At 37.9% G+C, this 27,972-nt stretch overlaps 2 protein-coding genes across 3 annotated transcripts in view; one reads left to right on the top strand and one right to left on the bottom strand.

Moving 5' to 3' along the window:
* The first annotated feature begins 864 nt into the window (after positions 1-864).
* ccdc71 (coiled-coil domain containing 71) lies at positions 865-16,982 on the top strand. The gene is made up of 2 exons (XM_055217902.2): positions 865-1,024; positions 14,478-16,982. Exon 2 carries the CDS (start codon positions 14,519-14,521, stop codon positions 15,560-15,562), a length of 1,044 nt encoding a protein of 347 aa, XP_055073877.1. The 5' UTR covers positions 865-1,024; positions 14,478-14,518; the 3' UTR covers positions 15,563-16,982.
* A 5,925-nt stretch (positions 16,983-22,907) lies between these two features.
* Positions 22,908-27,972, bottom strand: part of stab1 (stabilin 1) — a 45,214-nt gene continuing 40,149 nt past the window's right edge. For both annotated transcript variants that reach the window (XM_073861617.1, XM_073861618.1), the window contains exons 64-69: positions 26,677-26,800; positions 26,369-26,518; positions 26,166-26,279; positions 25,853-25,999; positions 23,235-23,342; positions 22,908-23,128 (exon numbers count right to left, since the gene is read on the bottom strand). In XM_073861617.1, the coding sequence (XP_073717718.1) occupies positions 23,090-23,128; positions 23,235-23,342; positions 25,853-25,999; positions 26,166-26,279; positions 26,369-26,518; positions 26,677-26,800 (682 nt within the window). In that variant the 3' untranslated portion in view covers positions 22,908-23,089. The remainder of the gene's footprint in view (positions 23,129-23,234; positions 23,343-25,852; positions 26,000-26,165; positions 26,280-26,368; positions 26,519-26,676; positions 26,801-27,972) is intronic.

Genomic DNA, 27,972 nt, shown 5'->3' with positions numbered 1-27,972 from the left:
CTTTTATCATAAACCGCAGGCACTTATTTTGACAAAACACGTGATGCACATAGGATCAGTCGACGCGTAGAGCACATATTTTGAAATACGAACCACACACGAAGGGCTACATACATGTTGTGACGAACTTCGCATCGAGGCCCTCAAAAAAGAAGTCACCAGCCGCCACTGTCGGACACACCTATTAAAACAAAAGTAATTTGTATGATCGCGCGTACCTCAAATTATTTAATTTCACTCACTTAAATTAGTGTCTATTACCAACTAAACAGAGGATGTCCTACCTTCCCGTTAACTTATGTATTTGTGTTAACCTGCCCATAATAAACAACAAATGTATTATGCGTGAAGTTCTAACAATAACTGTAAATAGTTTATGTTCATTACTATTGTAGGGTTACATACTTGTGTCACAAACGTAGCTTAATTGAGGAGGCGTGGCTTTAGAGAGCTCCGATAGAAAGGCGGGATCTAATCCCTTCATGTAGTCAAAGCTAGCTTGCTTGCTAATGCTAACCTCTACAAAAGTGCCAAACCCAAATCTAATGCCTGAAAATTATTGGAGTTGGAATTTAACTCCAAAAACATAAATCAGCACCAAAATACTTATTTTTGTTATGGTTTTTACTTTAGTAATTAGACAAAAATAATATGCGTTTATGTACATCTACGTACACCAATTCATTTATACACCGCTTCATTACGTGGTCGCATTACGTTACAATTACTAAAATCCAGTTCCTCTTCCTAACAAAAACATATTTTCTTCCAAACATATTAAACAATGCTCCATCACTGGCAATAGGAACAAAACATAAACAGTTTTTGTCTGTTTCATAAATATGCTGTTTAAATATAAACGATTCTAAAACCCAAGCTAGTTATTTTCGCGATGGCTCCGCCCCTTCGCCCGTCAGCCACTCGAAACTCTCGCCCTCAGAAGCAACGAGAGCCATTTTTGTTTCATGGCGCACTGAGATCGTTGGGTGTCGTTTTAATGCTTTCAGAAGGGACGCAGTATAAGGTAAGACCTTTTATTTAACAAAATCATGTTTGTATATGAAGGATAAAGCGCGATATGATGAAAGCGTGTCATTGATCTTGAGCACTTCCGCCATGGAGACTTCATTTATTGTGTATGCTCAACTACATGTTTAGTCGGTCTTTTTTGCGGTTAGTTTCCCCAAGTATACACACAAAGTGTGGCTAAATAACGTTTGTTGTTGTTGAAGTGTTCGTGTTGGGCAGCATTACGTTTAAATGTACAGTTGGCAAGTATTAGGCGACTGTTTATCTCCCGTTTTCTCCATCTGTACGTTCCCCTATTGTATTGTGTTGCATCGCCGTTTTAAATTTTATTGGATGTAATTGTGAATTATTGACGTTCACCGCTACAGACCGCTGGTTTAGTCATATCACTTCGAGTGTTACACACTATTGGATCGCTTTAACCGCTTTGGTTGCTAAGGAAGATTAAAAAGCGAGTGAAGACTGCATTTGTGTAACCTAGTATGTGTGTAGTTACGTCAAACCTCGTGAAGTGTCGCAATTTAGGAGAGCTGCGCGATCTAGCTACTAGCTAACATGTACATGTGTGCCGACAAGGCCGAGTTGTATCTAAGTTGTATTTTTTTAGTAATAAATCTATGTTTACATTGATCTATGATGGATAATAATTGTTTTATTATCTGTTTGATCAACAAAATGACATAAATTGCTATAGATGTTATTATTGTAATAACATTTTTTTTATTATTTGTAATGTGTCACTTAAGGAGCATACATTATCGGATTAACAAAATGTTTTGTTTTGATTACAATGTAAATAATCAATATTGCGAGAATATCTCGCTACAATGTTGGGCGATATGCCCCATTGTGAGAGAGTGCTATCGTCAGCCTGTGAGATAGCCGATACACGACAGTATGGGGGGCGGGGCAATGGTTTACTCGTATATTTATTTGTACAATTTTTGATTCATTCATGAGTCACTTGATTGGTGGACAAAAAAGAACCTGATGTACTCTAATTTAGGGTTCACACCAGATGCAGTAGAGGCGGCAAGCGCAAGTGATTTACATGCAAAGACGCGATTAGGCATCCTGTCGCGGGGGAGGCGCGTTGCGAATGGTGCGTTGTGAACGAATTGAGCATTGCCGCTGGAAACGCGCAAGTTGAAAAATCAAAACTTCGGCGGATTTCCGCGCCGCGTTAACCAATCAGGACCTTGCTGTAGTAGTGACGTGATTACAGGAAGCGAGTGGAGTCGCAGAAGCCCCTCCCATGACGTAAATTTCCGCGTGAATGTCTCGAATGACTAGAATTTCACGCCCGGCTTTCCCACGTGAATGAAGCGAGTAAACTCAAATTTTCAAGCGTCCAACTACGCGCGAATAATGCGTTTTTGCCGCCTCTACCGCGGCTGGTGAATGCACCATAAGTGCAACACTGTCATGACCTCAACCTTCTTAAAACTGATGTCATTAATCTGAGCGTGTCATTAAAGTCCAGGTGCTCTGAAATTTCGTGCATGCCAGGGAACGGGAGCAACACACTCGCTGGTTTGAGGCGAATAGCGAATGTTTTCGTGGCAAACACGCCGCCCATGTCGCGTCATTCTCATCGCCCCACGCAAGGACGCATCTGATCGTAATGTAATCTACTCGCGCAAATTGTTGAACTCGCGTCTGGTGTAAACCCACAGTCAGAGCCGCGCATATTACAAGCTCGTGTGCGAGGAAGAGTCCAAGACGTGGGCATTAAGTCCTGGTGCGTGCGAGAAGAAATCTGACAGCGTTACAAGGTCTCTTGCGCAAAGTGAAGTCCACAAACCCTCTTATGTGAGGAAAAGCAGGCAATGCACATATTAGTGTGAAACTTTAATTATAATAATAATAGTAATAATAACTATCGCCAACTATCGTCATGAAAGCCTACTATGTCTGACGATCGTCAATACACAATAATATCGTCACAACCCTACCACACATTCATTTAAAACTCTGAATTGACAGCCACGAATAGATTTTGTGAATCGTGTTGTTGACTAGCTCGCACACCACACTCCTTTGGCGTCAGTCACTGCACTCCGCTGTGACTTTGAAAAAAGCCTGGTTTATATTTTACGTATTTGCCGTTGGTGCGCACGGCAAAAAAGCCACGCAGAGATCACGCAAGACATTGTCACGTGGCGTGCTCACAGCAAATTTTGTGCGGGGGCGTCAAGTATAGTCTTTGTGCGCGGCTCCATCTGAAAATGACTGACCTGAACGCATATTAGCTACCGATCATTCACCCCTCCCCCTGGCGGATATGCCACCATATATATTATGTCCATGAAAAGACTGCACTAATAAAACTAACTTACTAGGTATGCTCATTTTGAACTTGTGTTTGTGAAACATCAAAATGCCAACAAATGTTTTATTATATATGATTATTCGCGTTCCCCAATCGATTTTGAACCGCAAGGCTCCGATTCTGGGTTTCATGCACAGCTTGTGCGTACTACGGCTCTGTGATCAGTAGGAAGTCCTTATCAATCTAAAATCACTATGAGTTTGAGTCATTTATAATGTGTATTTAAAAAAGCAACACCCGTCAAACACAATCATTCAAAATATTTTATCATCAAGAAATACCTGAAACAATCTGAAGAACAGTGATATAAATATCTCTTTAGACATTTCCTGGATAGCGATTGTAATGCTACTTCTGTGGCACAATGGCGTTTCTACACGAGAGCGCCCTCTGGCTTTTGGATAAGGCGGCATTTCACCGTAATCCATTAAAATTCATTCATTGAGAAAACACGCATTTGCACGATTAATCGGCACAGCCCTAAAGTTAACGTTGTATGCACACAGATTTCTTTAACCACACCTACTAGTTTCCGTATTTGCGTACAAAGTGAGAATATTTGTGCAAATTTATGTACAAATGGCAGTGTGCAGTTTGCTTTACAAGCAAGAGCATGTTAGCGTACATGCTTAAAACGGAAATATATTGTACTCTTAAAAATGTTTTTCTAACAATGTATTGCAAGTGATTCCTCAGCTGAAAATGCAACACGAAAAGACGTCTCGGCAATCAGGGTTCCTGGTGCCGGTAATAAAGTGTGCCTACTCCCTTTGATCCTGGTGTGAGAACGGGTCTATAGGAATGCGTCGTTTTGTAAAGTGATGTTCAAAGTGAAAATTCAAACCATCTTGGCAGTATGTAAACAGTATGTAAATGAACACATTCTTGTGATGCTAACTAAGTTTGTCACCCCTAGTGGGGAAATGAGATTAAGCTTTCACACTTTGTCTTTATGATAATGAAGCCATTTTTGGTGTGGTTAATGTTGTTGGTGTAGGATTGAATTACATCAGAGCTCTTGGAATTTAAATTTCAGGCTACTGTAGACTACTATAATTTCTTAATCTATTTAGAAAATGCTACCTTCAGGCTGGCGAGCTGCTTTCCATTTCACCTTTTGGTTATAAAAAATGCATACAGTATTTTCAAACATAGAAGATTGTGGGGTTTGACTTTTGCCCTTTTTACTCAGACGTTACAGAAAATACACAGAAAATGCATCTGGGATTTGTCCGGGATTGTTTAATTTTTGGTTCATTCACACTGCCAATAATTTTCCGGAATTTTCACACAGATACTGTAAAGATCCCGTAAAGACACGTGACGAATTTAAAGTCCTCCACTTGGTACTTTTTTGCAGCGTCTGAAGTTTGCTTATTATCTGTTATTTCTTTCTCCAGAAACTGCTCACGTGCATTTTTGTTTATGATAAGATACTAAAGGAGCATGTGATGCACTGTTCTCTCATGCTGGTGAATGATCTCAGCTTCAGCGTGGATGGTGACGAGTAGTGATAGACCGATATATCGGCCGGCCGATATATCGGGCCGATATTTGCGAGTTTTATGTGTATCGGCATCGGCCGATACATGGCTGCCGTGTTTGCCGATTTTTCCGGCATAATTTACAGACAGAGTGCTGGAACCCGCAAGCGATTGCAGGTCATGTGACTAAAAACAACCAACCTTTTCACGACAACATTGAAAGCTTGGCTTAACAGCTGATCATAGCTGAACAAAGTGGGTTTTTTCATCTCTATGGGGCGGTTTCCTGGACAGGGATTAGACTAGTCCTAGACTACAATAAATGTAAGAACTGTGCAAACTAATAACATCTCTTTTTAACAACATGCCATTTTTTACATAATTTTTATGATGTAAATTGAGTGAGCAAAACCAGTATCGGCTCCAAATATCGGCTCAAGAAAATCGGCAGCCTGTATCGGTCATCGGCTAAGGCTGATGAAACAAAAATCGGTATCGGCATCGGCACTGAAAAATACATATCGGTCGATCCCTAGTGACGAGCTCCCTGATAAGAGTTTTCTGATAACGGCTCCAGTCCAGTTTGCAGACATTTCTTCTCGTGAATGTTAATGTGCATGTAAATCCCTCATTTTAAAGAGCTGAACCATAACTTTATGTTGCCATGACACGCGTGTCCTCAATACGGCACGCCCCTTACGGCATTTTTTCTGAGTCTCATTTACACATGTGGCTTTCCGGGAATATTATGGCAATGTTACTAGGTCCTCTTTCCGGGAGTGATCCCAGAACATTAACGGGGCGTGTTTGCCTTCACACAAAAGCACGTCTGACAATTTTACGAGTGTTTTCTGGGACCAAAGTACTGTGTGAATGAGGTTTTTGTATTCGAAAAGTTTAAATACATGCAGTTGCACTTGACCCAACGGCATTGTATTATACGATTTTAACCTGATAAGGATCACTGTGCTGTACAAGGCACACCCCCTCCCTTGCACATGAGGCTGCATAAACATCATTGTAACTTTAGAGCATTAAAAATATATGGTCATGCAGCACATCGTTTGAAAGCTTAGCCTCTCAGGATTCCATTAAGCACACACACAGCATAATTTGATTTATTGCAGTCATAAAACTGTAATCTAGTTGTTAGTTACCTGAACCGGGCGGAGCCCGATTATTGGCTGTCCCAGACGAAAGATTGCCATCGTGAAACAATCGTCGCGATTTCTGTGATAGCGGCTCTTCATCGGTGGTCTTATGTCGTACAGTGAGAGAAGTTCAAAGACGGCCGTTTTCCCGGTCTTGCGTCCAAAGATAACCTAGGCATAAAAAAAATTTGTTTGGTTCCGGTTTCCGACCGACCCTGCCAATTTATGTGCGACCCAAATTTATTTTATGAGCTTAAGGAAGAAATAATGCACATTAAATAAATAGACAAATAAAAAAACTTTGAGACGAACTATAATTTACCTTTTTAGTACAGCACCATTTTTGTAAAGCACGCGATGCAACGTCCTCCAGCAATGCTAAAAACAAGGCAGCTATACGGTCGTTAACACAATTGTTCACACATCGTTGTCGTCACTTACAAAAGCACTGGTAACTTTTGGTGTGCATTCGAGATGCTGTTTCGTTCACAGCCACGTAATCTTTTGCCCCCGTCGAAAGTTGTAACTTACAGACCAAAAAAGATGAGCTGAACAACGATATGCAAGTGGGCTTTTCTCTTCCACAGAGCACAAACCAAGGCTCATTTTTGCGGACAGTAAGTGAATTATAATATTTGAATTTATGGTATTATGACCAGGGCTTGACATGAACACCCGCCAAATGCGGGTAGATTTCGGCCGTGGCGGGTAAGACAGCCAATCCCACTAGCCACTTTGGCAGGTTGAATATAATTTTTTAATTGTAGTTTTCTTAAAAGTTATGATAAACAATACGCAATTTGACACAGGGAAACTACAACTCCCATGACCACGCTGCACCCAGCGCAATGCACAGAGACCGTTTGTTGAGAGACGCACGCGATCAGCGGGGCGTTGCGGACCAAAGCGTCACCAGAGAGCGCGCGCGAGCTGATGGATTTGCTGGCGTATCATATGCACACCAAAGTGGAATTTGTTGTATGTATTGCACGAGTTTTACACTTCGTGCTATTTATACGCATCCTCAGGAGACTGGGTAGCAATAGCTTACAGTAAAATTCATGTACATTTCTTGACAGTATTTACTGCTGTTGTTAATTTAAAGTGGTTTAAAGTACTTTTAATATATTCATTCAAAGTTAATCTATTTTTATGCCTTACTTACTAGCATGTTTTCATGCACCTAAATATATGATATGATCTATACTAATATACCAGCTATATACCAGCTAATAAAAATGTTGTCTTAATTTGGGTAGTCAGACTGCATTTGAAATTCAGTCTGCATCTAATTTAGCAAGTAAATTTGCTCGAATTAAAGTCATTTTAGGATGCCAAAGTCAAGTTTAATCATATAAAATTTATTTTACCAGCAACAAAAATTTGGCCAGTGAAAATGCTGAGTGGCTAGTAACTTTAAAAACCAACTAGCCACTTTGGCTGGTGAGCAAAAAAGTTAATGTCAAGCCCTGATTATGACATTTGTTAAAGAGTTCCAGTTTTATACTTTAGCCACAGGCTCACGTAAGATATTTTTTTATATCATACAGTGTTTCCCACACATAAGTTAGACTAATTCTAGTTATCCACATATTGCGTTTCGTTATTTATTTATTTTTTACTTTAAAACACGCAGTGTATTCGTTCAGCTGAATTTACTGTTCCTGCTCTCTCTCTCTCTCTCTCTCTCTCTCTCTCTCTCTCTCTCTCTCTCTCTCTCTCTCTCTCTCTCTCTCTCTCTCTCTCTCTCTCTCTCTCTCGCACACACACACCAATAAAAAGAGATAATCCGTGGAGACGTGGCTCTGTGCTGCGTGAGACAAACACGCAATATAGCCAAAGTCACCTCAAATATCCGCTATTCAATTTAAATATTTAACAATTTCCTACCTATTCCTTGCTGCCACTGGAAAAAAATAAAATAAAATTCCTACCGACCCATGACCTAAACTGACAATCAACCAGAACTTATTTTTTATGCCCTACGATAGTTTTCTGACAGTATCAGAAATTCAGCATGATCACAGCACAGTGTTTGCTGCTACGACCTGCGTACTGGTATTTGTTTACCACGAGCGCATGCTGTTGACGTTGCGCTAACGTATGACGCAGCCGCTGAAGCTACGGTGTCATCATCTTACAGTCTTCGCGCCTGTCGTACCCGAGTTTAAACGATCCATGTCGCACAGTGTGATAAGGTAAAGATCTTATAGGAGTGCAAAAACCCTGAGGTGTATTCCTGGCTTTAGTCGAGTGGAGACTTTTATGCAAAACTTTGCGCTTCCGCGTGTGAAAGATAAACATCACACGCGGAAGTAAGCACGCATCATACGCATAGACATGCGCACATGGACAAAACCGTGAGAAAGCCAGTTAAGGTGTTTTCATGCCACGCGAAATGGGGGTAATGAGCAAAAAACTACCTGTGCCGATTTACGCGTTTACATGACCCCACGTGTTATCGGTTTATTAAGCATAATTGTCGTAAGACTGTGCATGTAAACTCATTCATTGACCGATTATCTATATTATATAGTTAATATTATTTAAATTAATATTTTTTAACGTACGGTGCATGTCGATACGTGCCTACAGACATTTCGCCCCTTTTCTATCCTTAATTTGTGAATGGCCTGTAAATAATGCGAATCAGTGCTGCCCTGTCGATCTGGTAAAATAAACATTTGTACTGCATATGTGTCTGTGCTTGAGTATGATTTGGAAGCTGCACGGAGATGCGCGTGTGTGCCTAAGATGGACGCTGTCTGTCTCGCACGCGTCAGCACTTATTAGTGGCCAGACCGTCACTGATTGCCTCTGTCCTAGACCCTGACCATAAACGTCTCTCTTTTTGCACAAATAAAGAAAGACACAAAGAAAATGGCCACTGTGGTAGATGAAAAAAGAGACAATCTGCCCTCTTTGGATATTATCTGGTTTGATTGCTTGCTCTTTTTTTAATGTAATGTTTGCGTGAAAATTTTATAATGTATGAAATTAAATACTGGTTCTGTTGCTGCTGTTTACACATTTAAATTAAATATGTTTGTATTGTTTTTACCGGGTCATAGACAATACTCAATGAAAATTTAATATTAAAATCTTAAGAGTTAACGATATAGTAGTTTTGGATGGGGATGCACACATACCACTTTTTCCATTTCCGATCCAATTCCCATTCCAGATTTCTGAGTATCAGCCAATTCCAATAATTGCCGATCCGATACTACTGTATTTTTCTTGAACAATTAAAAATAGCACACACAATGTTAATGTTACACACTAAAATTTAATATGATTTACAAGTTACAAGAACATCAGTAATTATTAATCGTGGAAGTGTTTATGAGAACATATAATAGGCATGTTTTATTAAATAAATATGCAAAATATATTTTCTTTAATTTCGCAAAACTGTCACAGTTAAAGGCGGAGTCCACGATGTTTGAAAGCCAATGTTGATATTTGAAATCATCTAAACAAACACGCCCCTACCCCAATAGAATCTGGACCTTCTGTTGATAGACCCACCCCACACATACGCAACCCGGCATTTGATTTGATTTGATTGGCTATAAGTGTGTTTTGGTAGTCGGCCCGTCTCCTTTTCCAACGCGTTTTTCAAACATTGTGGACTCCGCCTTTAAAAAAGCTTGAATGTGCAGATGGTTATTTTAGGAATTATCCGCTTGACCGGACCTTTTATGCACATCTCGGGCGCATAATTAATGCGCCTAAATCATCCTGTACACTACAATTATAGGCTTCCTGGGTGCAGAATTGATGTGCTTGAAGCATCCTCTCATGGGAATCCTCGCTTCGCAATGGAAAGTTCATAAGCGTTAAAACACAAAGAGAATAGATGCGTCATGTGCTCATCATATGGTGAATTGCATCTATCAGGGGTGCAAACTTGTCACCTTTCGGCGAAATTCGCCGTTTTTTGATACAAAATAGGTAATTCTTGTGTTTCGTCTAGATCCGATGAGTTTTTGAAAATGAGGGGTGAGGGGGGTCTGCGACATGGTAGCAGTAAATGAAATTATGAAAATCATGTCCAGCTATTGTGGTAACGATGTCAAATTACTAGCCAGTTTGGCGGGTTATGTTTTACAATTTATAGCCACCTCATTTGCTGCCGAAGTTTAAGCAGTCTGCAGATTGAGTGCACATACTTAACTCGTAGTATTTTCTCATTTGAGGTTACGCGCCCGCGTCACGTTGCTGTGCGCGTGGTCATAAAGCTTAACATTTGTTCACGCACCCAGTTTTAAGTTAAGTGATTTTAAGCCGTTGACAACAGTGCTATATGCGCTATATACCTGTTTCTGTTTAAGAGGAGCGTGCAAGCCGCGTATCCGCTTATATAAGAGCGCTTGTGTCTTGTCAACTTTTTCACCCCTGATGAGTTTGCACCCCTGATCTATCCAACAGCTTACTGAGACTTATAAAATCTGATCTTTAAAATAGCCTACAGTTATCGTGTGTGCGCGCATGTTTGATAACGTGTTTCATCCGTACAAAGTATCCGTGAACTTAAATATCTTTAAATGTGTGTTAAGTTCCTTCACATGAAGCTATCAAGTATGAGCCTGTCGCATATATCTCTATCTGCGTTTATGATGCAGCTGATATGAACCCTTTCAGTTCAGTCAGTAGTCTCTTGTTCAGGCGGCGGCAGACAAGCGTCTTCCGAACATTTCCTATTGTTATTAACTAGATCCCGACGGATATATCGTTTTGCCGATTTTATCAGCCAATATGTCCCTTTTGCAGATATCTGTATCGCCATATAAGACAAAGATATGCAGCCGATATTAACGTTTTTTATACCGAACACTGAAACAATTGTGAATAATGTAAGTGCTTGTTTGTCCAGCAGAGAGCGCTCTATTGTTTGCTACGGGTGACCCAGGTCACTCACTGTACCAGCCAACACTTTCACTTCAGTCAGTGGGTCTCTTTTTCAAGCGGCAGCAGTCAAGCGGTGTCTTCAGGACATTTTTACATCTGGTATTAAGACGCGCTTTGGTCGATCAGATTATAAGTGGATGAGAGAGACTAATTTCCGTTTACATTTGGTGTTTTTAATCCTTCTCTTTTGTCCACTTGCGAGTTGTTAAAATGCAAGCTGTAGAAATGATACGATTAAAATGACATGCACTCGCGCACTAATATTACTGTATGTGAGAGTACATCTGCTTGTGTTGTTGAACATGAACTGCTCAAAGGTCTTTCTCAGATATTTCAGAGCAATTGATTAACCCTTATAAGCTCATAAGTTTACATTAAGGGTCAGTGGGGGTCAAAACGACCCCAGAAATTGATAAAGTACTTTTAAACCTGTTTACAACTAAATTCCTCAACTACACCATTAGCTTGCATGTAAAATATCAAATTTTTATGAAAAATTTAGATAAATTAGATTTTTAATTGTTTTAAGATATTGATCTAGATGTTATGTGTTGAATTCAGCCATCTGCTGAGTAGAAAAAAAACATAGAAGAATTACAGTTTAAAAAAAATAATAATTTAGAGGCCCATAGAGACCCATTCATTTCACTGGATGTGGCCAACTGCTCACATCACTATTTTAGTGGTACATTTTGTAAATGTTGGTATAGACTGTTTCATCGGATGCACGTGTTAATGCGATTGCACGTCTGAGCAGAGCTTTACTTCCAGTCACTGTTTGGTTAATAGTCTGACTAGCGTCTAAACTGAACTCTTGAACAAATACCTGGAAACATTTTTGGTTTCCTAAAGATGAGAAAGACAGCAATCATGGATTACCGCTATTTGATGGGATATTTGGCTGTAGTTATGATTGTATACATTATATAGTACACATTTTACACAGTAACATTAGCTTAGTGTGGTTTTTGAAACGGTTTAGCTATGATTTGAACTATGATTTGTCTTTTTGTGTGTGTGTGTGTGTGTGTGTGTGTGTGTGTGTGTGTGTGTGCGCGTGCGCGTACACCTGTGAGCATTAGAGCCCACCATCTTTGTTCTGCATCTGTGCCTGTTTTTTGCCAAATTCTATAAAAAAAGTCATACCTATGTGTGTTTTACAGAACATATTTATTAATTTAATTTTAACAATTCAAAATAACTTATACAAATCCTACTAAAAGTAGACTATGTGTTTTATATAACTGGCAGCTTATAATAAACCCAAAGAAAAAAGTTATGATAAATAACAATTTATTATCTTTATTAATTAACATTACCATTCCAGAGTGGAATAAAATAAGGTTGAATTTAATTATTTTATTTGGCTGATGTAAAAAAAACATATCTGAATGAATGGGATTCAGGAAGTAAAATATATGCGCATTAGTAAGACAATACAGCAGGTCACATTAGCCAAAACACGACAAGAACCACGTTTTCAAAAGATTGTGCACGGGATAAAATTTCTCAGAGGACCTCCGAGTTTGGCGAAAAACAGTAGGTAAATTGCTCTGGAATTTTTACGGAGGACGTCAGAGAAAAACACAGACATGGCCGATTCGGACGGGATTAAAACACAGAGGACCTCTCAGAAGCACGATTTTCTCAGAGGTCCCCCCTAAAACTAATCCCGTCCGAATAGGGCTTTAGGCAATATTTCAGATAGCGATATACTTCCTGGCTCCCACGTCACCCTGTCTTTGTCGTTAGGCCTCACCATTGATTGAATTTGATTCACATTCTGACATACTTACCCTTGGAGGCGTCCCCAAACCAACGCAACATGAGTTCCCTCGAAAGGGAACTGTAACAATTAATCTTTAAGGGTAATGCAATGTAACTTAAAAGGTCCTTGAATTTGGTCCTTGAATTTGAAGTTAACCAAGGTGTGGGAACCCTGTGCACTGATATCAGACTCATTTTGGATAATAGTTTATTGTTAAATTGTTAAACACACCCTGCCTCCGTTATCTTTGTCACGTCAATATAAGTGTTTGATCACCACATTTGAATAATCATTGCAAAAAATGTATTTAGTATATTCTGTTAATGTGTAAAGTGTATTCTATGTGCAGTACCAGTCAAATGTTTGGACACACTTGCCATTTGTGTGCCTAAACTTTTGACTGGTACTGTATATAGAATAGTAGGTCGGGCTCTAGGTAACGGTTAACGTTTGGTTAACAAGCTGTGGTTTGTCGCTGAAATAAACATCCCTAGTACACAAACATACATAAACATGTTCTTTTTTCAGCATGATTGGCATGAAACATGATATCAGCAGTTATGTTTTCCAACAAAGTATGCACACAGCGCACTATGGTAAAGGCAGTCTGATCAGTTCGTTTTAAAATTAGTCTTGCGTGTAAGATTATAGATTTGTCACATTTCACAAAAGCTCATAAAGCACAACTGTTGTTTTTTGCATCGAGTCCTTGTCGACATTTCGGCCTCTAATACAGCACTGTGTATATTGTCTTTTTGTTTTGACCATTTACATGATGATGTGATGACAATATGCAAGTATTTGCAAATGTGTATTTCAGGGACAAAAGCTTATTGTTTAGGGCAGATTTTAGTCTGAATGCTTTCTGTATCACCCCTCACTGCGTGAATGTGGCTGCCATTTGTGCTGATTTCAGATTGACCATCAGAACAAATGATACGTTACTTCAGAGTACCGACTGGCAGTGTGAATGCAACCAGGCAAATATTACTGGGAATATTAAGTTCTCAGAAAAGCATCCCAGGACTCATTCCTCTAAATTAGTACCAGAACTAAGCATTCTATTGTTATTAAGGGTGAAAGTGACATGCTTGTCACTTGGATCTCATTCTTCAAATGTGATATCTGCATTTAACCCATCCCATTGAGTAGTGGACACGCACTGCAAGTCGTGAACACATACACACACACACACACCCGGAGCATTGGGCAGCTATCCCCGTGCCTGGGGAGCAATTAGGGTAAGGTACCTTGCTTAAGGGCACCACAGTCACAACCCGCTGGCCATGAGACTCAAATTGGCAACTCTAAGGTTACAAGCCCGACCCTCTAACTACTAAGCTACAACTTCCCCCAACAACTGCCATTCAGAGTGCTTACTATTATCATGTTAATAAATCAGCTAATTTCTTCTTCAGTTAGCGCCCCTTCCATTATCGCTACAAATGCAATGTGAATTGCACACTGTTATGCAAAGTAATGCAACGACGTGTGAAATAAAGCTTTTATCTAGCTAAAAGTGTTCGTGGGCTTGTGTATATTTTATGCTGAATGATGGGTTTCAAGAAGTTCTTTAAAATTGGGATAGTGCTGACAGTTGGTCTAGAATGTCTCCAGATAGCAAAAGCAGGATGTTGCGTTTACTAGTTTACTCATCTAGCTGTCTTGACTTCCAAAGAGGAAAGATTGTTCATCATCAGCAGACTTGTTTTTCAAGCTACCCTTCACATGAGTTGTTATGAACTGTAAGTTCTTTGCATTTATAAATCATCATCCTAATATCCTCTTTATATTCGCAGACACCAGAGGTCCTTATGCATACCAGCTGTACAAGTGCACCATGAATTGTGAAGACCAGTGCATGGGGAGGGTAGTTAATTCCTGGGCCAGATTTGCCCCAGCTGGACAAAGTGCCCTAAAAGAGGCGCTTAGGGTCTTTAATCCCATGACGCAGGACCTGACGGACACTGAACGACAAATGGCGTCCTTTCTTCAAGAGCTAAGGAAAGAAGGAGCCAAGCCCATCGTTTTGAGGAGCAAAGATGTTTATGGATATAAATCTTGCACTGCAGATCCCCTTCCATCTAGAATCACCACCAAGGTTCAGAAAGTCCAAAAACCCAGCAAGAAGCGAGCACGCAAAGGTTTGGGCAGGGGCAAGGAGGTGAATTACTCAACACTCAGTAAAGCAGCCAAGGACATTATTCAAAACCAACCCAAGATTCTCCTCACTAACCTCTCGGTGGACACTCTTAAGCAGAGCAATGCGGCAGCATCGACAGTAGTAGATAAGCATTCCCTTCAAGCACAGCAGTGCCTCAAGCTTACAAACATCAAGGGATCAACTGGGGGCCACACTGCAAGGCTGCAAATTCACTTCGGCGGAGATTCAGGAAACATACCCCACATTGCTCTGCGACGGCCACCAGATCTGTCTGGAATTCCGCGTACTCCCACAGAAAATGGCGGTCAGACATTAAACGTAGTTGCCTTGGACAACAAACGCATTTTGTCTTGTCCGTACAAAGTAGAAGATGCCCTCATTGGAGACTCTGCCCCATTTGTCTGTCAAAATGGTTTCAGTCTTAAAGATGGTAGCATTTATAAAAAGATGGAAACCATATCCGGTAATCCTGATTTGATGAACGGTGGTCTAGACAGTGATTCCGCAAGGAGACTCCATTTCCAAAGGTTTGACTGGTCCCAGTCAACACTCACCAATGGGCAAGATGTTTCTAGACTGAATGGAAATGGTCTCGAGTGGAAAGTCATAAAAGTAGATGATTCGGTCACAGACGAAGAGGTGAGGAGAAAGGCACAGAAAATTCTGCAAGTCAACTTGTCACCCGTGATACAGATTCATCCTCTTGTTGACTCTGTATAGACTCTTGCTGGGGATTTAGTTTTGTTTCCTCCTTTTTATAATTTGCAGTGTTTCATTTTGCAAGATGAACCATTGTTTCTACTCTGGATTGGGAGCTTTGAAGTGACCTCCGAATTTTGCGTTATCGTCTAGTAGTAAGGACATCATAATCCAAAGACGGGATGTTGTTTTCTGCTCTCACAGTATTTGATCTCCCGACACATCCCAGCATCCTTTGACCTTAATTTGATGTATTTCTATTTAACTTCTTGAAGGAATTGACTGATGAACAAACCCTTATTTATGACTATGCAGTTCCCAGTCTCTTTTTGTTGGAATATTGTGGGAACAGACTGAATTTGTTGAGGGATTTATTACATACTGCTTAAAAAGACCCTTATTTGATACCCTTATCTGGGTGGTCGTAGGTCTTTGTGGTTTTCTACATTCTTGGGTCCTGTCGTCGTCATCATCACCATCACCACATAGTTTTTTGACATCACCTGTTTTGTAACATGTCAGTCTAATGCCATAGACTGCATAGTGTTTATGTTTTAACGTGTTCAAATTGGGGGCACTTTTCATATTAATTTAATTTGAGGGCAAAGTATATGGCCTTATTCTTTGAGGAGTGATAAAGGATCTGCCTTTGTGCTGCTTTATTTTCTTTCAGCACTCCTTCTTTATAAATTTAGCTTTTGTCTCATATTGTGCCGACCCTGGTGTGTAGTTTAACCCTTTTGTTGGTGCCATGACCACAAGGAATAGCAAAAGTGCATAGTTTATTTTCACCATTATTTTAAGTGATGGACTGGTGGTCTGTTGATGCAGTACCTCAAACACTTGAATAGGAGTATGACGTCATAATTTATCCTAATTATATATGTTTTTTATTCTATATATATATGTTTGATTTTTGGCCTTATAATACCCCACAATCTTGATCCACCTAATGAATCTACTCAAGTACCTGTTATCAAGATAGTATTCCATTGCAAACAAGAATTCATTCAGATCCCGTGTTCAATTTTGTTCGGGTAATTCATTTGTCAATTTTTCGTCTGTCCAGATTTTATATGTTGAGGATATTCATGAGCATAACGCTGTAATTTTAAGGCTTTTTGCATTTGCGCACAAGATAAGGTGCTTAACATCAAAATTATTTTGTCAGCAATGCTTTAGTTAGTCAACAAAACGTTATAAACCAAAAGCCTAAATAGATAACGCAGCAGAATATCGTTCCACAAAGTGTTTTAAAAACAAATGTCTGGACTTTTTGTGAGTTATGTTCAAGATGAATCATCCTTACACAAAAAAAAAACAAACTTTATTTTTTTGTTTTTTATACATCTAAATCTGTGACACTCAACAGCTGTAAATGTCATTGGTGGTATTTTTAGTTACTGTTACCAAGTTGTGAATTAAAAAATGTTTGGAAAAATTGTGTTGTGGATTATTAAACTCTCATAGGGGTGTTTCCCAAGCATGGTTTAGAATAATCCAGGATTAGTTTTTATATTAGGACGTTTAAGTAGTTTTTACAAACAAAACATAGCTGATATCCGTGTTGAGATAAGAAATCCGTTAAGATATTTCAGTGCAAGCTGTTTTCAGTTAAGACAGCCAAAGACTTAAGCCCTGTTCAGGAAACTTCCCCCTATAGACAATTTCTTGAATATATACAAGGTCACCAAGTGCAATTGTCCAAAAATCCACATTGAATAAAAAATGGCCAACTTCTTGTTAGGCGGAGCATAGAGTTTTTGATGACTGTAGGTAAAACTACCAACACTATAGCCAAAATGGCAGGGACCCCCCCTACATCCAAGTCAAAGCTTTTGCCCACGCATGTTTGTGGCTAGAATGGATGCAGCAATGCCAAAATCTTTTTTATTCTAAGCCTACCCCCAAACCTAATCCTAAACCCAACGTTTTATGGGATTTGGGCCGTAGTTATATTGCATCTAGCTAACTGCTGTTTTCATTGTTTTCCTAACCCTAAACCCAGCACCTGTCAAGATTTAGGTCGCAGCTGTATGCCTTGTGGCCAAAACCACCACGCATACATTTTTCACAAAATTCAAAATGGCCGACTTCCTGTTAGGTCGAGCTAATGAATGTTAATATGAGAAAAAAATAACGTTTTAAAAAGTCATAATCAAATTATGAGATTTAGGGGCAGTTTTCTGGACAGGGTTTATCCTATTCCAAGACTAAAATGCATGTTTGAGCTGACTTAATTTAAAAGCATCTTACAGTGACATATCTTATATATCAGTGCCAATTTTGTCTTAAGGTTTTTTTGTAAAAACTACTTTAATGTCCTAATATAACTACCATATTTTTCGCATTATAAGCCACGGTCTTTTTCACAACTTGGCAGGTGCTGCGTCTTATAGTCAGGTGCGCCTTGTAAGTCAGTATGAATTTTGACATTTATGAGGCAAGAGACATCACTACGTTCTACAGCCGCGAGAGTCCGCCATATGCTGCTTCTGTATTTATTTAATTCAATGGATTCAGTGATGCGAAGTGACGAATCTGCGAACTTCACGCTTGTTTGGTTAATTTAGACTATATAACCTTCCAGGTAAGTTCTGTATGCTATGGTTTATCGTTTAAATAACTGATAATATTACTTTTAACGTACAGACATCTATTTGGCCTGCTGTTCTGTCTGCTATTGTTTAGTTGAATTACTTGACTTTCCAGATTAAATGTCTGTTCTTCGGCTTGGATTTTGTGAAATAATGCTTATACTCCGGTGCGTCTTATAGTCTGGAAAATACGGTAAGGCCTAGTCCTGGATTAATCTAAACCTTGTATGGGAAACTGCCCCTAAGAGAATCAAAGTTTGATTTTACATCTTAATCTTTGACCTTACTCAGTTAAAATTAAAGATAACATGATTATATTTTTATAGAATGCTCTTTATGTAGGAAACTGTAAATTTAAAAAAATAATATATATATATATATATATATATATATATATATATATATATATATATATATAATGCATTTTTTTTCGTAGTTCTAAATAGTATATTGTTTGCTTGTTTAATATTTAATATTACTTGATTAATGAATCGTTTGTGATTTGCATGTTTATTGAACACAAGAACCCGACTTCACCTGTCCTGTTGCTGTAATCTTAGTTTCAGTAGAAAATTGGTAGGTAAAAACTCTGTAATTAAGTATTTTGTGTGGTACCTGTTTCTACAGCTGTGCCTGAGAATAACAGGCCATATGCCAAACCTACAAAATGTCCCCTTCTCAAGGCTGGCTCACATTCCCAAATCAAATATCAACATTTCAAACATTCAGAAGTTGCCTGGTTAAACATCATAATATTTTTCTCACTAACACCAGGAGGATTACGTACTAATTCAAGAAAACATCCATTACAAGACAGACAAAAAGTTCAACTTTTCAAGAGCAAGGAGAGGTGTCCTTAAATTTTTGCTCCCACTAATTTTCTTCTTACCAAACAGCATTTCTGACACTTAAAATTGGGGAAATTCTAGCCAAGATGCAATATGTTACTATAAAGAACTTATGCACCATCATTACCATCTGTCAGGGAAGACTGTAGTTTCTAGGGAGTTGCCATGGGCCACTTGGAATGCGATTTGGGGGAATGGGCAATTTTGGACTGATTCAATCTTATTGCCAATGTCTGACATTCATTACATTTAATTATCAAGTTTTTTGAATTTCTGACATTTTATTTGGTGATTTATAGTCTTTTAGTAAAACTAGGCCATACATATATCTTTGGCTTGATGTAGATTTCAAAGTTCAAGTTTTTCTTTGCCATATTTGCCTTTGCCTGGCTCACTGAGGGCTTGTAAGACATTAGAACATGATTTTTCTAAAGCTCCTCTGAAACGACATGAAAAGCCTTACTGACCTTTGACACAGATGTTACATGCAAATGTTGTTTACGTTCTAAATTATAAAAGCACCAATTTGCACAAAATGTTGTAAATGTACTTAAGCGTGAGCACCAATGTACCATCTTTTATGAAAATAGTTCATATTGTTCCACTGTAATAGGCGATTAAATGTGGCCACACCCACTAATGGCCAGTCCAACAGGTTTTGCTCATTATTGACAATAGTGGGTGTGGCCACTTTTCACTGACTATTACCGTTAATTAGAATGAACTATTTAAATAAAATCTAGTACACGGGCTGCATGATTTGTTAATAAAAAACAAATCTGACTAATACAACAGGGATTTAACACGTTTGTGTCTAAATCAGCAATTTATTTTAATAACTATAACTAACTCTAACGGACATTCCACTTTTTTGAAAATATTCTCATTTTACAGCTCCCCTAGAGTTAAATAGTTGATTTTGACCGTTTTGGAATCCATTCAGCCGATCTTTGGGTCTGGCGCTGGCACTTTTGGCATGGCTTGGCATAATCCATTGAATCTGATTAGACCATTAGCATCATGCTTAAAAATAAGCAAAGAGTTTGGAAATTTTTCCTATTTAAAACTTGACTCTTCTGTAGTTACATCGTGTACTAAGACCGACAAAAAACTAAAAGTTGCGATTTTCTAGGTCGATATGGCGAGGACGCAATGATATTACGCAGCAGCTGAAAAAATCCCCCTGGTTACTTTCAATAGCAGAGCACTATTTTTTGGCACTATTCCTAATATCATTGCGCCTGCTGCAGCCATGTTACAGCAGCAAAGTCCTTGATTATTACACCAGAAACAATATCGGCCTAGAATTTTACAACTTTAAAATTTCCTCTCGGTCTTAGTACACAATGTCACTTCAGAAGAGTCAAGTTAAAAATAGGAAAAATATTGAAACTCTTGGGTTATTTTTGCGCGCGATGCTAATGGTCTAATCAGATTCAATGGATTATGCTAAGCTATGCTAAAAGTGCTAGCGCCAGACCCGGAGATCAGCTGAATGGATTCCAAAACGGTAAAAATCAAATGTTTAACTCTAGGGGAGCTGGAAAATGTGTTAACCCAAAATCTTATTTGAGGCGTTTAATCAAAACCTTTAAAAAAAACATTGACTTTGGGACAATGGAACAGGAAGTGCTAATATGCTAACTCGCTTCCGGGTTTGCCTACAAAAAAATCGTCATCCTGCGGCACTCAGTGGTTGGCCTGAGAATGTTAAATTATTAAAAGATCTTACAGAACAAATCATGTGGTTTTGGTAGACAGCCACTTCCACATTTTCAGGAACTGTTGGTTGAACTTACTAATAATGGTTCGACACGACCACAAATGCAGAATTTGGTTGTTTTTATCGATGTACATACAAAGCTTATCTGCGTGATTTTGGGTTTAGTTTTGTAGCTTTCTTGTTTGGTCAGGGTGGCTCTTCATAATTTATTCCGATTACACAGGCATGCGCTCTCAAAACACATTGGTGTTTTGTTTACTCTAGACATTTGTTTGCTCAACGTCGGCCAGTGTTGACTGTTTTTAGACAAATTTTTCGCTAATTCCGGACTACAACCCCCAATTTTTGTTACTTCTCACTTTGTAAGTGTATCTTGATTCTGTTATATGTCTAAGTTCTTAACATTGCTATGCAAACACAATGAAAGGTGTGACATTTGACGCATCTGTGTGACCCAAAAACCTCTTGTCTAGGTTTTGAGAAGGCATGGGTGCTCTGTTGTACAAGAGCGACACAAAATGGGGGAAGGGAGGTGAAAGAAGGCATGGTGGGGGAAGGCCCAGCTGTGCTTTCACTGCAGTCTTTTAGCCTCTGGGTCCTAAAGTCCCAGGGATATCTCCCAATTCACACAAGAAATTAAAACACAATCTCTAAATAAGAGAAAAGGTTATTTTTGTATTACTACAGTCTGTTGTAAGAACAACGGCAGAAAGTGATGCCATTGACAAATTGTTTGACTGTTGTAATAACAATTGTGTCTCTTTTACATAATATATTTGCATATTGAATTGTGACTGGCCTTTTTTTTTTATAGAAAACCCTTTTTTTGCTGCAATTAGGTTTAAGAAACGTATCAAGAAACAATGACATTTATTAAAAATTTCATGCATTTGGGTGATTCTCACAAAATCCAGCATCAGAATAAAAAAAACCTTGAAGCCAAGTTTTTTTTATATAAGAGTAAGGTCTAAACCTACTATAACAATTATTTTTATCCGATTTAAAAATATTTCCTATAAAATTATTTATTTTTTTAGATATCAGTATCAAAAATTATCATTATCGCAACATGATATTACATTAAATATATGCATTTACAAACTCGTGTTTCGGTAATGAGAACTAAAAAGTTGTACTATGTACTATGACAAACAAAATTTCATCTTTTATCTGGAGAGAAAAAAATAAGAACTGGTGTCACGGTCAATTATGTCCCTTCCAACAAATCTTTTTTTTTTTTGAAAATGTTAGTTCCTTGAGGGCTTAAACAATGATTGAAAATTGTTGCGGAGGATGAGAAAATTGGTTTTGGACACATTTATATTCCTTATTATTGTCTCTACATTTACCAATGATCACCAAATACTACATGATCCTTTACTGTAAATGTTTATAGTATAACATGCACTGAAGCTTTTTATTTTTTAGATTTTTTTAATTATAAATATTTCCATGTCAAAGAACCCAAATCCAGTCATGGACACGTTGCGGTAATGACAATTTCCCCCTTAAATGTGGAAAAAGCAACAAAATTGGTTTGTATGTTGTCATTTGAAATCATGTGCAAAATTGTAACTGTATGCTTTTTATTTTGATACTCTTACTTTGCATCTACTTTTTTTACCAAAATGTTTCATGACACCTCATAAGTCTAATTTCACGAGAATCACCCATTTATGTTGTCCTCCTCCTATATACTATTCAGCGACTACCATAAGTAAGCAATTATCCCTAAAAAGTGTCAACACCGCTCTGTTTGTTAAAGCGCCTGGTGTGGAAACCTGTCTGAAAACCATTTGGCGACATCAATGGCACGGAAATGACACATCAGCGGCATTTTAGCCACATTTACACTACAAAGCTGTGTTAAGTTTTCGCACATCAAAAAAAGCAAACATGCTCTGAGGCGCCATTTTATTCGCAACCTAAAGCCTGAGTTACTCTAAAAATGTAACCTGTTTATACACTAAAAGGTATTTTGGTGTTAAAAATCTAGTTTATTAAATACATTACCTTGTCATTACCGGCATAAAGGATTCGTTTTTTTTGTCAAATAATATGAACAGGTGCTTGTTTCCACTAGGGAATAGAACAAGAAAAAAATACCCTGCTATTGTTTTGATGAGACCTTTGGGATTTGGCATGACCCCTTCTTTTGTATTCCCTAGACAACAAAACCTCCAAAACAAAGAAATCTGTCCATTTTGAACAGCTGTTTTCTTTATTGACTGACTATAACCGTAAGCACATGGAATTGTCTGGAATGTATTTACATGATGCATTTCAAGTACTTCATTTAGGTATAATATACAAGATTGCTGAGATATTTGAAGAGGTTCTCTGTGGTAGTTGAAAAAGGAGACGATCTTAGCAATCTGTGCTAGTCCATGAGGTTTGGTGTGTCTGTAGCAGCCGAATCCTGAAGCAAACAAATTCATTTGTTTAGGCGCCACAAATATGTGTTAGAATAATCTGGTTAGACGAAAGTAGGGTAGCAAAAAAATTTTAAAAAAATCTAAATATACCCCAAATGGTTCTGCGAATGCCTTGTATCCACTGTAACAAGGATTTGGAATGGAAACCAGAGCAGGGTTTCCACCGCCTTTTGTAGAAGTGCCATCTTCATCATCGTTCTGTTGATGTATACATAAAAACAGGATGTTTATTACATTCATTTATCTTTGGAGTTTGTCCCATCTCCAGTTCTTAGATCTCAATTGGTGGTACAGCATAGTGTTAGTAGTATTAGGGGTCATGGGTTTGATCTGCAGTAATGCACTGTAAGTTGCTTTGGATAAAAAGCCAAATGCATAAATTTAATGTAATGTAAATATAATAAATGTTTTGGTTTCCTAAAGACACGGGGAGATGGCGATCATGGATCATAGCTATGTGAAGGTAAGTGAATTGAATTAAGGTGATTTACTTGTTTTTTTTATTTCACTTATTATTAGAAATAATCTACTAAATGGGTTCTGTGGTTATTGATTTATTGCAGAAGTTTCACTCAATTTTTTACTTTAATCATCATTTCTAGATTTATTGTGACCATTTTCACTGTCTGTGAATGTAAAAGACTAAAATCAGGGTTTAATTTTTTTTAATTTTGTTGTTGAGAAATGATTTTGAACCTGTTTTCTATGCAGTATTGAAGATCAGACAACACTGCATCCTTTTTTTGTTATTTTAACCATGTTTTTCCCATTTCGGCATAGATTTCAAATAAATGCAGATAAAACATCATTTTTATTAAGAATTTGGCAGAAATGTTGTCGGTAGTTGACAGAATGAAACAAAATGATAATTTTACTTAAACACATACCTATATGTAAATGGGTCAATGACATGACGTTAATTATTTTGTGTCTGTATGGTTCAATTAAATGTAAAACGGTTAAAATTTCAAAATAAATTTGCAGATTTCTTGCATACATTCTCTTTTTTGAGGACCAAGTCTAAAATTTCTGGTTTTATTTCATTTTGAAAGAATATTTTGGGGATAATTGCAAAAATGTCAATGTGGTGTAATCGGTCTGTGTCAATTGGTGTAACTAGTATTTTTTTTAATGAAAATATAAATATATTCATAAAAAATGGAATAAAATATAATCATCTAGTAATTTAGTATAATATAATTTTATTTACATACATTTTAAATAATATGTCAAATATTATTTAGAAAACAGAGGTGTTTTCAGCATATGTCCGGACAAATATTACAAAAACGCATTAAAATTAATTTAGAAACAACAAATAAAATTATATTTTTTAATTATTATTATTTTTTTATTACGCTTACATGCCGTCAAGGTGGATAAAATATTTAATATTTCTCATTCTTTGGCACAATTGGCGGTAACACCATTTGACATTTTTAGGTCCATTCAGTCTAAACTTTCATAAAAATGGTGCAAATAGTTTTTTTCTCATCTTGCCAAACCAGAAAAACCATATTTTTTCCACAGCTTTGGCTACGTCTGAAAGCTTTAAAGGCATGAAGGCATCGAGGCATATCTGAATCCAATGTTAATGTTTACTTCCTGTTTCCTGAGACACCTTCAATGTCCATTGCCCCAATTCTATGCGTGGGCGTGCACGGAGAATGTGATTGGTCGAGCCTGGTCGAGAAAAACTAAAATGGCAGCCAAGGAAGCGGCTGGAGCACAAATTTAGTGTAATAAAGTTTTTTTTTAAATAAACTTTAAAAATATTTTCACTTTATACACCATTTCACGAGTTCACACTTACAAATAAGTTGGATAGATTAAATTTGATAACGTATTTGGCGTGCTGTCCGGGGAGGGGGCTCTGAGCTCGGCTTGCCATCATGCTGATTGGGTAGATATGTTGATTACTGATTGTAGACAGCTGGTGATACTAGAGGATTTGTTGATTACTAATTGTAGACAGCTGAAGGTACTTGAGCAGTTTATTTGACGTGTTCCTCCCGAACTACGGTAATAAAACATCATTTAATTGCATTTCTAGCGAGAAATTAGCATTGTAGTTTTTAAATATGGGATTAGTTATCACAAAGGCGCTTTCTGTTTATATTCCGTAATGCTGCCTATGATGTGGACGCCTCTATACATAGACAGTTTCATCGGAGGGACGTGCGTTGTCGCGGTTACGTGTCTGGACAGAACTTAACTTCTGGTCTCTGTTTGTTTAATGCTCTGGTTAGTGGCTAAACTGAATATTGTTGAAAATAACAAATGTTTTGGCTTCCAAAAGACAATGGGAGACGTCGATAATGGATTACGGCTGTTTGAAGAGAGCTTTGGCAGCTGATCTGTAGTTAACATTGTATACATTATATAGTACACATTCAATTACACAGTAACGTTAGCTCAGTATATTTTTTGATGCACTTTAGCTATGATTTGAACTAAGCGACATCAAATATACTGAAAATACCAAAGGAAAGATTGTAAGGTCGAATTGTACTGTAAGCCCTGTTTCAAAGCCTTGGAGTTTCAAGGCTAGATAAGCATTAAGTAGATTAAATAATAGAGCTGGATTAGACAGACAGAGCTAAAAGATGTAGAAGTTAAGAGTAACTGGGATTTGGAAAGGTTTGTAGGTAAACACTACTTGGCAATGCAACGTAAAAATCTTCAAGATGTTTTATTTGCGAACTTACTTTGAAATATTGGAAACGAAATGCATCGTTCTTATGTTTGAGAACATAGTATGCAAGTCCAGCAGCAATACAGATGATGATGATGATAATGAGAACAGTGGTCACTGCCACACCACTGGACTGTGTGATGGGAAGAACTGGTGCCACCTGAAAAACATCAGAAATATATTAAATTCGGGTCACCGAAAGCGTGCTTGTGCCACATGTTGGAGCACTGCCCAACCACCATTGGCCCCCATTTTACCTGTACGTTTATGGGGCAAAACTGTCATCTAGTATGCAGGAATGAGTTACAACCAAAGTGTCCACTTACATCAACAGGGGGTGCCCTAAACGGCGCTTCAATGACGTGGATCAGTCCATTGATAGCTGGAATGTTCCAGGCTAATATAATCTTCTTATTAACCAGTTTTTGGGGTTGAGAGTTCTATGAAAACCAATAAAATATATACATTTGAGTATGTAACTAACATTCGTCATTAATATTGTTGACTATGTAATATATAAGTTTTTTACCTCGGCCTGGCCGGTGGCGTTTGAGGGAATCGCTATGATGAGGTCCGAGCCCAAATGAGATGGGATTCCTGTGTTGTTCTTTAAGTCCTCAAAGTAGTGAACATTATTTATGGTTGATATATGATACTCCAAATCTCTCAAAGACAAGGTCTAAAAAAAGTAAAAAAAAAAACGATTACATTGAATTTACAAAGCAGCAAACAATGAAAGATTCAAGATGTGGAAAGTGTTTTTGACTCCACCAGGTCCACATCTGACACCAGAAAACTGTTAAAGTATAATGTTTCTGGCTTTGTACTGGCAATTACCTGGTTTGCAGCGAAACCATCATTTTGAGGAACAAAGACTGTAATGTTTGCAGAGACGTCTGACAGGACGTTCAGGAGTTTCTTCCCCTCCTCAGTGTCTTCTGCGTATCCGAGTAAAGTTCTGCGGGTGAACACAGTCAGAAATTTTGAATTAGAGGAATAGTTAAAAAAACGCCTTTATCCAAAGTAACTTACAGTGAATTTAAGCTATATATTTTATCTGTTTTCCCTAGGGATCGAACCCATGACCTTTGCACTGCTAATCCAAATATTCTACCATCTCATTTATTTCAATGGAAGCTTGGCGACACAAGCAACAGATGGGGCGTGTCCAGTCGCGCAACAAAGTCCAATGAAATTAAAATGAAAAACTTTCATTTGTTTTGTTTTATTTTGGGCTGCATAGCGATTAATCGCGACGAATCGTTTGCAGAATAAAAGTTTTTGTTTACACCATACATCTGTGTGAACTGTGTATAATAATAAGTTTAAGAAATATTTACATGTGTATATACATTTTTATATTTAAATATAATTTACATGTTTATATTTAAATATAATTTACATTATATATAAATATGAATACCTAATATATAAAAAAAAATTTCTTAAAATTATACATGCATGTGTGTGTATTTATGTTTACATAATTATTATACACAAGGAACACATATATAATGTAAACAAAAACCTTTATTCTGCAAACGATTAATTGCGATTAATCGTTATGCAGCCCTAGTTTTATTTTCATTATTTTAAAAAATTTCACGTGCCCTCATAATCTTTTCATCAAAAATGCAAATCTCCTCCTCGAATCGATTTCTCGTTACTTCCGGTCATATGGTATCGCAGATGGACGTGGTCCGGGAAAGGATTGCAGTGATTAGCAAATAGCAACATGACCCAACTTCAAACGATCCAATTAGTTCTGAATGGATGAATTCAAGTTCAGCCCTACCTTTTATTTTAATTCAGAAGCTGTTTCACTCTGGTATACGTCACCACGGGGAAAATAAGACAATTGCTATATTCTGTTTCATGGTGACTTTAATTTTATGCAAATGATAAGCAAATTTCTTAAGCGACTATCAAGTAGTGGAGTTCACATCATCCGTCCTTTGCCAGTTACTGGAGTGGATGGTACTCATTTGTTATGACAACCAGATGTCATTAATTTCAACGGAGAATTGGCCATTTACGGCAACACGAGTGACAGCGACCGTTGGCGACAGGAAGTGGGCGTGTCCAGCTATGCGACAAAGACGAGAACAGTTCAACTTTATGCAAATGACGAGC

Source organism: Misgurnus anguillicaudatus, chromosome 23 (assembly GCF_027580225.2).
Source record: "Misgurnus anguillicaudatus chromosome 23, ASM2758022v2, whole genome shotgun sequence".
Classification (NCBI taxonomy): Eukaryota; Metazoa; Chordata; class Actinopteri; order Cypriniformes; family Cobitidae; genus Misgurnus; species Misgurnus anguillicaudatus.
The sequence above is the reverse complement of the archived record's forward strand: the minus strand, read 5'-3'. Positions and strand labels throughout refer to the sequence as shown.